This window comes from Lepidochelys olivacea, assembly GCF_965140295.1.
Source record: "Lepidochelys olivacea isolate rLepOli2 genome assembly, chromosome: 5".
NCBI classification, from domain to species: Eukaryota; Metazoa; Chordata; order Testudines; family Cheloniidae; genus Lepidochelys; species Lepidochelys olivacea.
Genome location: NC_140415.1, coordinates 29,781,293 through 29,798,902, shown reverse-complemented (window position 1 = coordinate 29,798,902; position 17,610 = coordinate 29,781,293). Strand labels below are relative to the sequence as shown.

Genomic DNA, 17,610 nt, shown 5'->3' with positions numbered 1-17,610 from the left:
ATGTAGGTTGGGGATCCATGAGTACCACTGAGGCTCACTAAGTAGACAGGCAGAGCAAAAAACTCTCCATACAGGTTTTAGTTCACCTTTTGAGCAAGCCCCATTCCTTGTGTCCCCGTGCCTCCCAGCAGAGAGAGCACCACAGAGGAGTTAGGTTAGTCTAATCACCGTTACCCTCATTCACTATTTCCTGCAAGATCTAACCCCTTTGCTTAGCAAGGAGGCTGGAAATAGCAACTAATTCCCATATCTGCCCCTCCCCAGGCCCATCCAACATGTTCCACTAGGCCAGCTAAGTCCAAACCAGGATCTCCTTCAAGTGTAGGAATAGGAAGGTAGGGGAGTCATGCTGACTCTACTCCTCTCCATCTGGTTGGTTTTGTGAGGTTTTCCTTAGCTCCACGCCATGAAGGCGAAGGAAGCATCTGACTCTTGGAAATTAATCAGCATTAATGCCAAATTCCCATTTCTTTCCCCATCCTAGGCAGTTTGTTCAAAATCCTTCAAGATAGTCACTTAAAAGGTCAACTTGAACTGTAAACACTACTAAGTAGTTAAATCAGTCACTCTGGTTATTTGATGGCTACCTGCATCACTAGGTGGAGATGGTGTGAAAATTGTGGTTTAGCTGATACAGCTTCAAAGTAACAGCATTCACAATGGCGTGCAAGAGTTTCTGAAGCAACCCTTTTATTAATCCAGAACACAGAGTGAAGCATATGGTTTCTTATCACTAGTTGACGAAGGAAAGGCAGACAACATTCATATTGATTTAATATATCCTGATAGTATCCAGCTGACTGATGTGATAAGCCTAGGTGCTGGAACAATTTTTATATGGGGGTGCTGAAAGCCATTAAACTAAACTGTAAATCCTGTAAATGATGGAAACCACTTCAAACCAGGGGATCCTGCTGCATGCCCAGCTCTCCTAGTTCCAGCACCGATGGTGATAAACTACTTACAGTGGGTTTAAACTTGAGGCATATGACTAGCAGTGAGCATGGACTAAAGAATTGGTCTCAGTTTCCTCTTACGGTGTGTGTTCACTTAAACCCTCATTTCTTGATCACACAGGGAATTATTAGAGCTTTCAATCATTTGCTTAATAACCCCAGCTCTTTCCATTGGATCCCTCTGGAGTATTCTTTATTCCTATGACTGGCACAGGTTCTGCTCTGTACCATGTGAATATTCTTAGAAAGTCTCTTTGGGTAGGTGCAAGCCACCATGAACCTCAGAGGGAGCAAAATATGCAGGGCATCTTTACAATATCTGTACAGTGTCCGTGACTTCCCAAGGTATCTTTAAATTCAGCCTGAACTGAAAAGGTGGCAGTAGGAGGGAGAATTCATTCCATCCCTGTGCACTTTTTGTAGCAGTTATGCTGGCACAAAGGAGAAGGAAGGCAACAGTAAGCCTCTTCCTTCTCCCACTTTTGTAAGTATTCCTATTTTAGGGAAGGCGAAGAGCTGATTTGAAAAACTTTCTTCCTAATCCCAACTCTGATTGATAAAGAATGTTCTTATTATAATGCATGTCGTTAGGGAGAATTTGAACCAGTGCACTAAAATAGATCTTTCCTCTGGATTCCCAAACAAGTTCCATTAATGTATTTAGAAGCGTACAATGCTCATTTAAAGAAAAACAGCACCCAAAAAAGTACAAACCCTGAATTCTGTACAAGCTTGTGGGGGAGGGGTATAATAAACTTTAGGGTATATTTCTACCTGTTGCCAATTTTAAAATAATTTTGGTTTTTCCAAGGAGTTGACTAAAGCAGTTAGTCTCTCTACTTTCCGGTTATTTAATTACAACATTTCTATTAAGAGTGTTTAATCAAGTTGCAGAGAGTGACCTATTGTACCTACTGCATTTTATCCTATTTAAGAGAAAATTAGATAGCAATTAACACTCTAACTTCTATGTTAAGTGAAACAGTGTAGTTCTGCCTCTCAACCCAATGCCTCCTTCAGTGCCCACTGCTATTAGTCCTAATTAGCTTTTAGCAGAAATTTCATGTAACTGTTGGCTGCTGTTGCAGGCAGTTTCCAGGAAGAGTAAATATTTATTTTTAAGACAGTCTTCATTTTGAGCACAAGGCACTCAGATCATTTAACGAACAATCTGGTATATGTTGACTGCAATTAAATCTAGCATTGAGCTTTAAAAGTAACAGAAATCCCTTGTCAATGTGCAGCGATAGTAGGAGGTATAACTGGGGACCGAGAGCTCTGTTTTCACTTAGAACAGACTAAGATCTGCTCATTTGCCTTTAGTCTGAGGGCCCATTTTCAGCATAAAGGAACAAAAGTGGCTTTCTGAGAAATCATGGGTTTGGGAGCCCTTAACCCTACTTTGCACATACAGACTGGCATGACCCCATCTGACACTAGTAGGGGCCACAGAGAGAGGAAATTCACAACCTCATTTCCACACTCCTATTGGCAGCAACATGTATCTGGCCCAAATAGTGATGTTCAATTTTAGTAATATGAAGTTATTTCCCTTGTAGAGCACATAACTTCAAATAGTTGTATGATGTTTTTTCAGCCAGTTTCTTCTCAACCTCTTTAGAATGCTCTTCTTCCCCTCCCCTCGTGACTAATGTGTGGGGAAAAGCCAATCAATCAGAGTTCTGCACATGGATGGAGGGCAGTATATGGTCCTTAGGCATCATATGCTTCTCTAAATGCAATTTAAACATTAAGGTGCTCAGGAGCTTGAACTTAGCACATGCTTTTAAGTGCCTTGCTGGATCAGGACCTTAAACTGGTGAATGAAGGAAAGGAAAGAAATCCCCAGTTGCACCATTGATTAAAAAAAAAGAGCATCCCATTAGCAGCGAAGGCTTGATGCAAAGGGCCAAAAGCCCCTGTGCTCAACTTGCATTCCCTCCACATATGTGGAGGGATGCAATATCCTCCTGCCTGGGCCATAGAGGAGAATATCTCCAGCTGCAGACTTGCCATGCTGCACCATCAGCATCCTTTCTCACTGAGTCCTAATCTACATGGCTCTCCAGATAACTAAAGGAAGCAAAACCAGCCAGGGACCCTATAAGGGGGATTCAACATTATCATGTGGGCATGTTAATGACTAAGGTGGCATAATCCATGATGAAAAGGAGTACTTGTGGCACCTTAGAGACTAACCAATTTATTAGAGCATAAGCTTTCGTGAGCTACAGCTCACTTCCTCAGATGCATATCGTGGATATGCATCTGAGGAAGTGAGCTGTAGCTCACGAAAGCTTATGCTCTAATAAATTGGTTAGTCTCTAAGGTGCCACAAGTACTCCTTTTCTTTTTGCGAATACAGACTAACACGGCTGTTACTCTGAAACCTGTCATAATCCATGATAACTCCACCATGAAAGTTTTGCAGGGTTAATGAGGAAACAATGCCACATCTTTAGCTATCCCTGCATCATGCCCTAGATAAGTGTCTGTACAAGGTTGCTGAGAAGACAATTCAGCCTCTGCAGAACTCTGTATTTCCAGGTTTCTAAGGAAAAGTTTGGGTAGTGCTGTCAATTAATGTCCAGTGCACAAATCTGAGTGGCTGACACAGAGCAGCACTCTCCCAAGGTAAATGTTGATACTCCTTCTAGGATTGCAGTTTCAAACAAATATTTTGTAAAGTATCATTAAAGCAAAGTCTCCCAAGTTGTTTGGTTTTTTTTTTTTTTTTTTTTTTGGAGAGGGTTCGAAATGTTTCTTATAATTACTAAAGATGCTAATCATAATCAAGTGCTAGTAAATTATTTACATTTTGAATGAAAATCTCTTGATTTAATACAAATTATTAATATGGCCAATGAACATATTTTAAGTGATTTAATGCAGGTAGAAAGAGCTGGGGAAGCTTTGACAGTTGGCAGTTGTTTGTCACCTTGCAAAAAATGCAGAAAAATGCAATTTTCCATGGATATTTGTTTCTCTGTGGTAAAGAAATTTCCACTGAAGTTGCTGACCAAATTGGTAATGGAATAAGCTTTTTTCGTTTGATATGATACACTGTATGCTTTATGTCATGGATCATAGTTATGCACTGCGTTGCCTTACTGAAGTATGGGACAGCAGGAAATAAATGGAAAAGAAAGAATTATCAGGGGAAAGTTTTACATTTGGAAACTCCCCATATGTATGTCTCTTTCCAGGCTGTTTGACCTAACACTGTTACGTTTTCATACACAAAAAGAAAAACATGTATTTCAGTCAAGATTACTTATTTTCGGTTAAAGAAAACAGCCAATCAAAGGAAGAACAATGATAAAACCTTCATGACAGAAAGCAGTCTTTTCTCACTTTGTTAGGCCCTTACTCTCAAATTGCCCGACAGTCTTATCCACAGCGCACAGGTAGGCAGAGATTGACAAGCCATTTAATTTAATGATGCAGCACGCAGAAAACCATAGCTAAATATTCACTGCAAGCACTTATATTCAATATAGCATTGTGTGCAGTTATGTATTTGGGGGGAAACAGATTATATAGGCTCTGTGGTGATGGTAAAAATCTTTTCTTCCACTAGTATCTCAGGACAATGTAAACAGAAGCTTCTGAAGTTAGACATTTTAAAATTAGCAGATAACTTTTATCCAAGAGGTCTAAAAGAGCTTGTTCAGGAGCTCGCTGGAACATTAATGTTGATTTTTCAAGAAGTCTTGGACCGCTGGGAAAGTTCCAGAAAACTGAAAGAAAGCTAATGTGCCAATTTTTAAAAAGGGTAAATGGGATGACCTTGGTAATTATAGGCCTGTCAACATGACATAGATCCTCGGCAAGATAATGGAGCTGCTGACCTGGGACTCGATTAAGAAAGAACTAAAGGAAGGTAAAGGAATTCATGCAAATCAACATGGATTTATGGAAAAATAGATCCTGTCAAACTAATTTGATATTTTTTTTTGTTGCGATTACAAGTTTAGTTGATAAAGGTAATCATGTTGACATAATATATTAAGACTTCTGGAAGGTGTTTGACTTGGTACTGCACAACATTTTGATTTTAAAAAAGCTAGAACAATATGAAGTTAGCATGGCACACATTAAATGGATAAAAACCATATTCAGCTACCTGAATTCAATTGCAAATGGAGAGTCATAATCAAGTGGATCTGTTTCCAGTGGGATGCTACAGGAATTGGTTCTTTGCCTTGGGCTATTTAACATTTTTGTCAATGACCTGGAAGAAAACATAAAATTGTCTCTGATAAAGTTTGCAAATGAGACACACATTGCGGGGTGTTGTAAATCATGAAGAGGACAGGTCACTGATTCAGAGCAGTCTGGATCCCTTGGTTAACTGGGCAAAAGTAAACAATGTATGTTTTAATGTGGTTAAATGTATACATTTAGGAACAAAGAATGTAGGCCATCCTTACAGGATGAGGGACCCTATTCTGGGAAAGAGGGACTGAAAAAGATTAGGGGGTCATGGTGGATAATCAGCTGAACATGAGCTCCCAGTATGATGCTGTGACCAAAAGAGCTAATGTGATCCTGGAATGCATAAACGGGAATCTTAAGCAGGAGTAAAGACGATATTTAGCCTCTGTATTTGGCACTGATGCGACCACTACTGGAATACTGTGTCCAGTTCTAGTGCCCACAAATCAAGAAGGATGTTGGTTAGTTGGAGAGTGTTCAGAGAAGAGCCACAAGAATGATTAAAGGATTAGAAAACATGCCTTTTAATGATAAACTCTAGGAGCTCAATGTGTTTAGCACAAGAAAGAGAAGGTTAAGAGGTGACTTGATTACAGTTTTAAGTATCTACATGGGGAACAAATATTTAATAATGGGCTCATCAATCTATAGGGAAAGGTATACAATGATCCAAAGGCTGGAAGGTGAAGCTAGACAAATAAGGGAATAAGACTGGGAATAAGGCGTAAAATTTTAACAGTGAGAGTAATTAACCATTTGAACAATTTACCAAGCATTGTGGTTGATTCTCCATCACTGACGATTTGTAATTCAAGATTAGCTGTTTTTCTAAAAGATATGCTCTAGGAATTATTTTGGGGAAGTATTGTGGCCTGAGTCACAGGAGATCAGATCAGATGATCACAATGGTCTCTTCTGGCCTATGAATTTATGTCACACTTTAAAAGGAATAATGCATGTCATAAAAGTAGGAAACATTGCATGGCTGAGGAACAAAGAGAAATCAATATTGATCCATATTTATTTATTTAGCTATTTCCAAAACAACATAACAAAGAGCTCTGGTGTGAAACAGAGACAGCAGCTTGAGCTGCCATGGTGCTAAACCCATGGTTTACAAATCAGCACAAGCACAGATCTTTTTGTTGCAAATTTTTAGCCCACAAAATTTTCTTCTGCCAAAAGAAAAGGAAACTTCCAGCACTTCCCTGTGGCCCGCTGCTTCCCGCAGCTCCCATGGGGACCAATGGGAGCTGCGGGGGGCCATGCCTGCAGACAGTCAACCTCAGCAAAATGTCTTGCGGCCCCGCAATCAGCTTACCCTGATGGGCCGCATGCAGCCTGCAGGCTGCAAGTTGCCCACCACTGGCTTAAGTCCTTTGCTGAATTGGCACCTGTCTCCTTTGTCTTCAGTTGAGTTACACCAACAATGGCATTAACCATGTGTTTTGATTCATGACTTTCTTTCTAACTACGTTAGATAGTGCAGTCGATTCTTAGAATGGGGCAGCAGAATATAACTGGCTGCATGTTTCCTTACAACATTGTTCTGTCAATGGCAATGATATGATATACAGTGCTTTTTTTGCATAGAAAACTGGCACACATGCTTGTCTTTCTGAAAAGATTTAATCTCAGTGCAGCAAAACGTTTGTCTCATTTTAAACTGGTTCCTCTTGTAGTAAATATATCAAGGCATTTGACTCTTCTTTTCAAAATTCTGTTTTAGGGTAAGATGGTGAAAGGAATGGGCGGGGCTATGGACTTGGTGTCTAGTGCACAAACCAAAGTGGTCGTCACCATGGAGCACTCAGCCAAGGTAAAGCTTTATCTCATCCTTCTAGATGTTAAGATCTATAACAAAAAGTTACTTTATCTACCTTGTGGACATTCTTGAGAATGTTGCTGTTAGTTGCAGTTAAAGTACTAACAGGTGTTTAGGACACTTATTTCTTTCTTGGGTACAAATCTTTGACTTAAAATTTAGTATTTTTAAATCAAACACATTCTTGAGTGATTTTATGTAATTTTAATGTGTGTGCAAAGTGCTGGATCTACAGGAGATGCTGTAGATGGTACTTGTTCTTCACCTTCCAGCCGACTGGAAAAGTGAAGTTTTCCATGGACATTCATTTCACTGTGAGGAAAAGAAATTTGCCATTGAAATTGCTGTCCAAATTGATAGTGACAGCTCAATGAAACAAACCTTATCTGCATGATTTCATACAGTCTGTTTCATATTGCTGCATCAGAAATACAACGTTAGAGACTTTCTTTTTTGGTAAACAATGAATGCTGAGACTCTAGAGTAAACAATCCAGGGGTCTAAGTGCCAACCCTGCACTTTGGGAAATCTTGCAATATTGGTTGGACACTTTGATTGCTTAGGAGAGTTGTGTGTTGTCTTTTAACTGCTAAAATATTAAAAATCTACCTTTTTTAATTCACAGTTGAATTAAACTTGTAGATGGTGGTAGAATATAGAAAGAAAAAACAAAACAAAAAAAAAGTATGGTAAAAGAAAGGGATCTCCTCTCCACGCCCCCTCCACCCCCCCACAATGTATTCTGGGATGGTTTTCTTTATCTTCTTCGTCAGAAGCATCAGGGATGGCTGCAGCTGGAGATGGGACATTGGACGGTGTGGGCCAAACTTCTGATGTGGCATTGATCATTTTCTCATGCAGGTGCTTTCCTGACTAGTTCTTGCTCAGATGCTAACTGATCATCATATGTAGGATCAGAAAAGAATTTTTCCCAAGTTAGATTGGCAGTGACCTTGGGGTTTTTTCACCTTCCTTTGCAGTGCATGAGTGCAGGTCACTTGCCAGGACTATCTGGGTATATCTCACTTAATCATTTCCCTTCCATTGAGAATCGGTGCACCTGGGTCCCTCCTATTCTCTGCCAAGGACACATAGTTGTCTTGTCTTCTGTGGACTCTAATACTATGGTCTAATTTCTGTTGTTGGATTTAGTGCGCGGATGCTGGGTGGTGTTGGGGGAGGTCAGATTAGATGATCTGGTGGACCCTTCAGGCATTAAACTCTATAACAAAATAACAATGGTAGTTTTAATGAAAACTAACAAGGCACTGGAAAATGGTTTATAGAATCTTTCACCGGTTCATCCGTAACGAAGGACAGTAGTAAATGAAAACCACCATCACCACAGAGCAGTTCAGGGGTCTATGTGAAATGAGTTGGTGTGCTCACTCAATCACCAGGGGTTGTTCCTCAGAAGATGGTTGAAGCAGATTGCTGAAGCATTGTGGGGGAAGTTTACAGCCATTGCCCACGTTGCCTCTGTTCTTCGGATAAAGGACAGAGTTGGCAATCTGGCACCTCAAGCACTAATTAAAAGAAAAATAAATTGTATCAAACCCTGCAAGCTTTACAGGGTTATTATACGAGGTTCTAAAGGCATTACAGTATAAAATAAGCAGCCGAATGGTGGGTCAGCATTCATGTCACGTTCCCCGTCAGTACCCAGTCTTGGCTGGGGAAGGTAATGATCCAACCAGCGGACCAAATTTGGTGATGAATCCTGGTCCTGTTCCACCTGAGCCATGTTGCACATATGCTAAGACGATGATCTCTATTCAAGTCACAGGGGATAAAAGACCAAATCTTTTGCTTGTATAAATTGGTGCTCCTCCCTTGAAGTCAAAAGAGCTGTGTTAATTTATACTGGCAGAAAATTTGGGCCAAACTCTCCCAGTTGCCTTTACTTGAGAGCACTTTACATATGAGCTTTCTGTGCTGGGAGTGTTTGTAATATTGAACCTTACATTAGTAGCATGTGTGACGGGTTCCCCCCAGGGTGCCACCTGGAATTGGGTATCACTGAGCCCCCTGACCCACCAGCATGAGCTCCCTCTCACACTGTACTGCTGTGACAAGCTGCAAAGACCTTCAGCCTGCACTTTCACCAGCATTCACACAGGTAGGGACACACGCAGGCTCTCTAACCACCAGCTTCCCAGTTTGGGACCGCAGAGCAGTACCATCCTGCCCTAGTCAAATCTGGCCAGTATATGGGTTTAATACCTCGTCCACTTCTCCCTCATTGTGAAGAGATCATACACACTTGTGGTAACCAAGCTGAGATTTTCCCCAAGCACTCTAGTCAAAATTCACTGGCTTAGATTAAAACAAAAACAAGTTTATAAACTACACAAGATAGATTTTAAGTGATTATAAGGGATAGCAAACAGGTCAAAGCAGATTACCTAGCAAATAAACAAAGCAAAATAACCCAGCAAATAAACAAAAATGCAAACAAAGCTTAATATACTAGATAGATTGAATATGAATTAGCAGGTTCTCACCCTAAAAGATAATGCAAGCAGGCTGCTGATTTTTAAGGGCAAGCTACACTTGCTTTACAGCTTGGAATCCCCAAATGTTACATACACAGGCTAGAAATCCCTGTAGCCTGGGTCCAGCACTTCCCCCAGTTCAGTCTTTGTTCCTCAGGTGTTTCCAGGAGTCTTCTTGTGTGGGGAGTGAAGAACCCCAGATGATGTCACTCCCTACCTTATATAGCTTTTGTGTATGGCAGGAACCCTTTGTTCCAAAGCTTGGTTCCCAGACCAGTCTGTTGAAAAATATTGACATCCCAAGCTGGAGTCCAGCATCACATGGCCTCGTCACATGTCCTTGTAGAGTCATAGCAGCTATTACTTACAGGCTGTCTGGAGTGTTCCCAGGAAGGCTCGCCAGGTGGGAGATAAGCTTCTCCAAAGGACTATTGTTCTTTCTAATGGCCCATTACCCCGAATATGCCCTTTACAACTAGCTATTTAGACTGAAAGCATCTCATCTAGTGAGCATTACCCAAGTGTGATTACATTTGAAGTACAGATACATAGTATTTATAACTTCAGATACAAAAATGATACATGCATGCAAATAGGATAATCATATTCAGAAAATCATAACCTTTCAATAACCTCTCACGTGACCTATCTTGCATAAAATGCATCACAATTATGCTATAACCATATCATAATAGTATCACTATGAGGAATATGGCGTGCAGTGTTATGGCATGTATTTAGGGGATTAATTAAGCTTATATTAATTTACCAAATCCAGAGTTTCTTCTTGCATTTTTAATGAACTGTCAGTTATATATTTTGCTAGGGAAGACTTCTAAAATAATAGATTCCTGGCACTCAGATTAAGATGTTGCTCTTTCTCACTGTACCAGCAAAACAAACAAACAAAAAAAATTACCTGTGTGAGTTCTTTCACTTTGCAAACTAACAAAAAGTACATTGCATATGGTAGTAATCTTGCATATTAAAGTATTTCATATTGATTTTGTTCTAAAATAACTAATCTTAGAAATGTTATTTTGTGGGGAGGGGGAGAAAAAGATTTTGTACAGGTAGTACATACTGCATGGAGCCAGTGAAGAGGCTCAATGTTTGAAATCTGTAAACTTCCTAATGAGTGCTATCTATGAGACCACCTAATTGGTACTATAGAGGGCCGCATGATTATGCTAATGTCACATTTAAGTGTCTGGTACATATTCTGAAGAGAATTGCGGTGCATAAATATCAAGCAAATGAAATAAAATAAGCACTGGTAGTTTTGAAAAAGCTGTTTATAGTGCAAAAGAATACTTTAGCTTCACAGTGAAAATTATATCAAGTAGTAACAAACAGAAATCTTATTTTATCTTAGAAAGTGTTATAAACTGTTTTATACTGCACCGCACTGCTCTGCAATAGATCTTTAATAGAGAGTAGTCATAGTAAGGGCTTGTCTACACTTACATTTTATAGCTCTAACCAGTGATGAGCTGCCAAAAGCTGAAGAACCGGTTCCTTCAGTCGCTCCAGGTCTTTGGCGGCACTTCGGCAGCATGTCCTTCAGTTGCTTCGGGTCTTCGGCGGCACTGAAGGGCCTGCTGCCGAAATGCCACCAAAGACCCGGAGCGAGTGAGGGACATGCCGCTGAAGACCCGGAGCACCGCCGGGTGAGTAAAAACTAAAAAGGGATTCTCAGGGGAGCCTCTCCAGCTGAGAGCTCAGGCAGGCCAGACAGGACAGTCCCATGGGCCGGAGTTCGCCCACCCCTTTAGCAACCAGTTTTAAACCAGATTCAAAATTTAACAACCGGTTCACGCAAACTGGCTCCAGCTCACCACTGGCTCTAACTTGCTGGATCAGGGGTGTGAAAAATCACCCCCCTGAGCGCAGCAAGTCTGAGCACTTTAAAGCACTAGTGTGGACAGGCACCGAGGGCTGGGAGCTGTGCTCCCACCTCCACAAGGGGTTTAGCGCTGAGCGCTGGATTACCAGGAGCACTGGGAGAACTCTTTCCCAGCGCTCATGTGCGACCACACTTGCACTTCAAAGCGCTCCCACGGCAGCGCTTTGAAGTTTCTGGTGTCACCATGCCCTCAGACTCAGTTTGGTACTTGCTTTCATGCATTTCCTTGTGATACTTTCAGGCTGCCTGAGAAGACTTCTCTTTACACTCAGTTGATGTCAGTGAGATGGCTCATGTCTTTAAATTGAAAACAGTTGAGGGTTCAGATCTGATTGGAGCACTCAGCAACTTGCAGAATCAAACCCTTAGATTATAAGCTCTTCAGAACAGGGACTCTCTCTTACTACGTGTTTATACATTGCTTAGCATAATGGGGTCTCAGTCTTGGCTGGGCCTTCTGGGAACTACCATAACACTATTACTAGTAATAAGCAAAAAGATTTTTTTAAAGTCTAAATACAGAAGCAAAACATTCTTACTTTGAGAGGACTCCAGAGCCCCTCTCACTGATTATTCCTATCAGGGTGAATTTTGAAAAAGACTTACAGACTACACACCCTGCACAGATATGGCCCTCCCAGAGGCAAAAAAGGCACTTACTCTGTCCCTCATTCAGTAGAATAGCTGTATCACAGAATGGGCAGGGTTTTAAACCTTGAGATTTTCATTCCGCCATAGGCCTGATAGTCCTGGATTCTGAGGCAGCTAAGTAACAAAAGTCTAATGCTATCTACATAATTAGTATTATGTTGCCAGTGAACTAACAACAAATATGTGTATTTGGAAAAATTAAGAAAAAACAAGTACAGTAACCTCACTAACAACTATGTAACAATAGAGAGACTACAGTATTGGGGAGAACACTGAAGTTACTCTGTCTCACTGCCATGGACAGTAAGAAGGAACTGAGTGGCAGCTGGGGTTGCTCCTCCCTTAGGGTATGTCTACACTACGAAATTAGGTCGAATTTATAGAAGTCGGTTTTTTAGAAATCGGTTTTATATATTCGAGTGTGTGTGTCCCCACAGAAAATGCTCTAAGTGCATTAAGTGCATTAACTCGGCGGAGTGCTTCCACAGTACCGAGGCAAGCGTCGACTTCCAGAGTGTTGCACTGTGGGTAGCTATCCCACAGTTCCCGCAGTCTCCGGAAATGAGATTCAAAAGTTCGCAGTTCTTTTCCTGTCTACCTGGCCAGTGCATCTGAGTTGAGAGTGCTGTCCAGAGCGGTCACAATAGAGCACTCTGGGATAGCTCCCGGAGGCCAATACCGTCGAATTGTGTACACTGTACCCCAAATTCGACCCGGCAAGGCCGATTTAAGCACTAATCCACTTGTCAGGGGTGGAGTAAGGAAATCGATTTTAAGAGCCCTTTAAGTCGAAAAAAAGGGCTTTATCATGTGGACGGGTGCAGGTTTACATCGATTTAACGCTGCTAAATTCGACCTAAAGTCCTAGTGTAGACCAGGGCTTAGGAACTGGGAGACACAAAGGCATGCAAGATGCATGCATGGCCCCAGTGGACACTGCTGGTAAAAAGATTCAGCTCTCCAGTGCATGCACACCAAGAGTGTACAGATACTCAAAGAAGAATCCTCTTAGGGAAGTAGACCAGATAATCTAATTAGTGTCTTCTTTTTTTTTCTACAACTGTAGCCAATCTTTTGTATCTCTGAGATAGCAGAAACCAAAACAAAGTTATAGTCTCGTCTATGTTTTTATTATACAAACCATTTGTTATGATTTATAACTAGGTCTATAAAAATTAGGAATGCCTTAGGGAATTTGTATAGCAGTAATTAGGAAAGTTAAATAAATTAAATGTTTTTTTTAAAAAACCTGCCTTCAGGGATTACTTTTCAGCGCCATGTATAAGAGTTCAACGAGACTCCTATTTAAAAATATAGAAGTTTCACGTTTTATCTGAAACAGTGAACAGAAGATGCAAACTTTCAAAAACAGAGCCCTAAGTTGACCAAATAATGTGTGTGCATGCATGTGCAAATACATAACCAAAAGTGCAAAAATTTTGCATGAGCAAAAATCCAATCTGTGTGTGCAAATACCCATTTGCATGTGCACATGCATATTCTTCAGGCACAGCTTTGATACGAATGTGTGCAAATACTGGCCCTGAACACTTATACCTAACCTCCAGAAGTCAGGAAATGCAACTCAGGCTGACATTACATACACAACTCATCCATGCACTGTTTAAAATAGTATAAGCAAGATCTCTCTTTGTAAAATTCTTGGGACTGACTTACATGCTACTTTAGTCAATGGGAGTGCTGAAATCTGAGGAGAATGAAAATGCAAGAATTGTGCTATTATGAATTGTGGGGTTTTATTTATTCATTCTTGGATGCATGCAGTGCTGGTCTTATGGGTCAGCGACACAGGTGACTGCCCAGGGCTCTGTAGTCAGGGGGCATACCATGGTCAAGAAACTGCAGAAGGGCACTGAGTTTCTAAGTAATGATTACTAGTCATGCCCGCTCACGAGGGAAGGAGAGGGGATAAAGGGGGCTGTGGGGTGGGAACCAGACACTCACACACATCCCCTCTCCACCCTCCCGGTAGCATGACACCTGCTATGCCACTGCCCTTCCACCTGCTGCTGCTCTGCCTGCTGAGTGGCCACCTGCTGTTCGGGAAGCCCGGGCAGGGAACAGGCCACCTGGGCTCGCTTTGCCGACCTGCCCTACCCGGAAAACGAGCTCTTCCTCAGGGAAGGTGTCATAGAGGGTTTCCTGTAGGGGGCAGGCAGCAAGCTCCCCCAAGGTGCTATTTTCCCTAAGGCTGGCCCTTGCACATGTATGTATAATTTGGGCCTTTAGGAACAAGAAATGCCTTATGTGCATTTCTTTTGGAGAGCCTGTTGTGGAAATCCCTGTATTAATTATTCTGTCTCTGCTTTCTATGGGAAGGTACTACCACAAATAAAGTACATTCTTCATTTTTCAGCAAATATGTGGTCTCATAGCCTGATGTTTGTGGGCTACCACTCCAGATTTTTCTTTATCTTCTCTGAGAAAAAACGTTAGGACTGACACCAAAAACATTTATTTTCGTTGATTGTTGTCTATAATTATCATCTCCTCTTTGAATGGTTTATTGTACTGTATAATCGGAATGTATGGTAGATGTGCAACTCATATAACCTGCTATGTGATTATCTACTTGTCATTTTTGAGTCAGGCAAGAAAAATGGCATTCTCACAAACTAATTTATTTTTAAATTGAGAATTTTGCTCTCCCTGGAGAGCTTGTCCCTCTCTTTTGGTTCTCAATACTGCTTTGCTCTTGCTGCTCCAAGAGTGAAGAAACTGCAAGTATATAAAGCTGAAACTCAGAAATAGAAAGCTGCTGTTATGCTTTTTAGATGCTCTGTCAAAAACCAAAAACGCACACAACCCTCACCAGTAACACCACTTCTGAAGCAAGTAGCATTCCCTTGGGGTAGCTATTTGTGCCAGAGCAGATTTTCTGTTCAATCCTAGTTATTTCTTTAAAGAGTTTCTCTTTGAGAGCAAACTGTTTCATCTGCATCTAAGAAGTAGTTCAAACTCAACAGAGGCGTGCTCCTTCATCCCCCTCAGAACCCAACATTCCTACCAACTGAAACAAATATAGGAGTACACATTAACCATGCTCTTGGAAAAGAGGATTTTGTTACAAACCTGCACTGATAAGAAGTCAATGGTTTAGAGACAGCCAAAGACATCGCTCTGAAAATAAACAACAGGAATAAGATAATTCACAGAAAGGGTTAGGATCTGATGATGGATTAACAGAAATCAAGATGGAAGACATTGATGTGTAGTGAAAGGCTACAGGGGAGAGAGAAATGACATCTAGCTGCAACAAAAAGGACTGATTGATATCAGATCCTTCAAGGCTTCTGAGGTGTTTGTGAATGCCAGTAATCGGGGGGGAGGGAACAGAAGAAATATTAAGTGTGGGAAAAGCTAGAGGGTGAAAGAACTAGATACCAGCCAAAGTTACTGCAATGTCAAGAGCTGTCAAAGTAACTTCAGCATTGACAGAGAATATTGAATTTGGGCCTTGTCAGTCTTCATAAACACCAAAGTAGTTTTCTTTACACTTACTCGTACCATAACTTCTGTGCTTATCACTCTCTGTGATAAGTGCAAGTTTAGGATGAATAGGACATCACCTTGGTTCCACCACACCACTTATTCTGGGAGATTTGGGAAACCATCATTTTGTAGGTTTCAGAGTAGCAGCCGTGTTAGTCTGTATTCGCAAAAAGAAAAGGAGTACTAGTGGCACCTTAGAGACTAACAAATTTATTTGAGCATAAGCTTTCGTGAGCTACATCGTTTTGTATTGTGGTATGAGTCAGGATGATCCAGTTATTTTTCAGGTGAAGCTATCATTTTTAGTTCTATAGTCTCTTCTAATTCTATTTGAAAGAAGTGGCAAACATTTAATATTGGAGATCAGCCCAAGAGTTCACATCTGGGTCTGAACTTTCCCAAAATTCAAGGGCATTTAGATGTAGTGTGGTGGTTTTGGCTTATCATTACCATGCTAATATCTGTTACAAGCAGAGTCACCAGGTATGTTCTATGGTTGATACATTATTTAGCCCAGTCTTGAAACTTTTTATCTTATAACCAGTTTAAATTTTTTTACATCTTCAGCTACAGTGATGACTCACAAAACCTCCAGGTTGTTATGATAGGCTCGTAAATTCTCAGAAAATTTGTTCTGTACTCAAGAGTTGAGCTGTACTTTTGAAGACAATATGCTATATTTTTCATACAGACAAAGACGTTGAATTTCCACAATAAGTGTAAGAGAGAACTCAATGTTAATTATGAAGTTGCAGCCAGCACTTCAATTGTTTATTTGTACGTCTTCCTTTAAACTTTGAGAAGTGCTTGAATGCTAGAGGTTTTCTGCCCGTGGGCTCTGATTTACAGTATCAGGACATATATTTTAAAAACTGAGACCATTGTTTTACTGTTTGATTAGGTCGGGGTGGGCAAACTTTTTGGCCCGAGGGCCACATCTGGGTGGGGAAATTGTGTGCAGGGTCATGAATGTAGGGCTGGGGCAGGGGGTTGGGGTGCAGGAGGGAGTGGAGGGCATGAGAAGTGGCTCAGGGCAGGGGGTTGGGTGCAGAAGGGGGTGTGGAGTGCAGGAGGGGTCTCAGGGCAGGGGGATGGGGAGGAGGAGGGGTGCAGGGGGTTGGGATGCGGGGTGCAGGGGAGGTTTGGGGTTCAGGCTCTAGCCTGGCACCGCTTACCTCAAGTGGCGGCGCACAGCAGGGCTAAGGCAGGCTTCCTGCCTACCATGGCCCCGCGCCACTCCTGGAAGTGGCCAGCATGTCTGGGAGTGGCTCCTTGGGGTGGGGTGGGGCAGTCGGCTCCACTGCGCATTGCCCTTGCCTGTGGGTACCACCCCCAAAGCTCCCATTGGCTGCTATTCCCCGTTCCCAGGCAATGGGACCTGCAGGGGGCAGTGCCTGCAGGCAAGGGCAGCGCACAGAGCTCTTTGCCCCTCCCCCAGGGCTGCAGGGACGTGGTGCTGGCTGCTTCCGGGAGCAGCATGGATCCAGGGCAGGCAGGGAGCCTGCCTTACCCCCACTGCGCCACGGGTCTGGCAATCCCGCGGACCAGAATGAAAGCCCTGATGGGCTGGATCTGGCCCGCAGGCCACAGTTTGCCCTCCCATGGATTAGATAGTAACTGCTGTCAGCAATTCTTTTATCTTTTTTTTCCAAGTGAGTTTTTTCCTTGTAAAGACGAGAAAGGCAATAGTGCTAGAGAGTGATGTTTTATTTATCCACCAAATAGGCACAAAACATGCAATGTTAGGCAGTTTGGCGAAACATGCACTACCCTTGCCCAGGAGTAATAAAAATCAAGTTAGGCCAAGAACTGAATAGGTATGAGGATTTTTTTTTGCAAAGAATAGTAAAAATATGTATACAGCTGTGTGTAATAGTGCCTTTCTGAAGCTTGAGTTGGATGGAGGCCTCCAGTGCAGACCACTGAACAAAGAGATCATAACTGATCTCAACCACCCTTGGCTGGGGGTCGAACTGACACAGGTGATGAAGAGCTGAAAAGCTCATCCCATTACCCTATGTCATCCACTCCTCCGTTGTGAACAGT

The 17,610-nt window shown here is 41.8% G+C and overlaps 1 protein-coding gene across 1 annotated transcript in view; it reads left to right on the top strand.

Moving 5' to 3' along the window:
• The window catches only part of OXCT1 (3-oxoacid CoA-transferase 1), a 126,166-nt gene that overhangs the window by 92,370 nt on the left and 16,186 nt on the right, over positions 1-17,610 (top strand). The window contains exon 14 of the mRNA XM_084628066.1: positions 6,904-6,993. Coding sequence (XP_084484192.1) covers positions 6,904-6,993 — 90 coding nt within the window. The remainder of the gene's footprint in view (positions 1-6,903; positions 6,994-17,610) is intronic.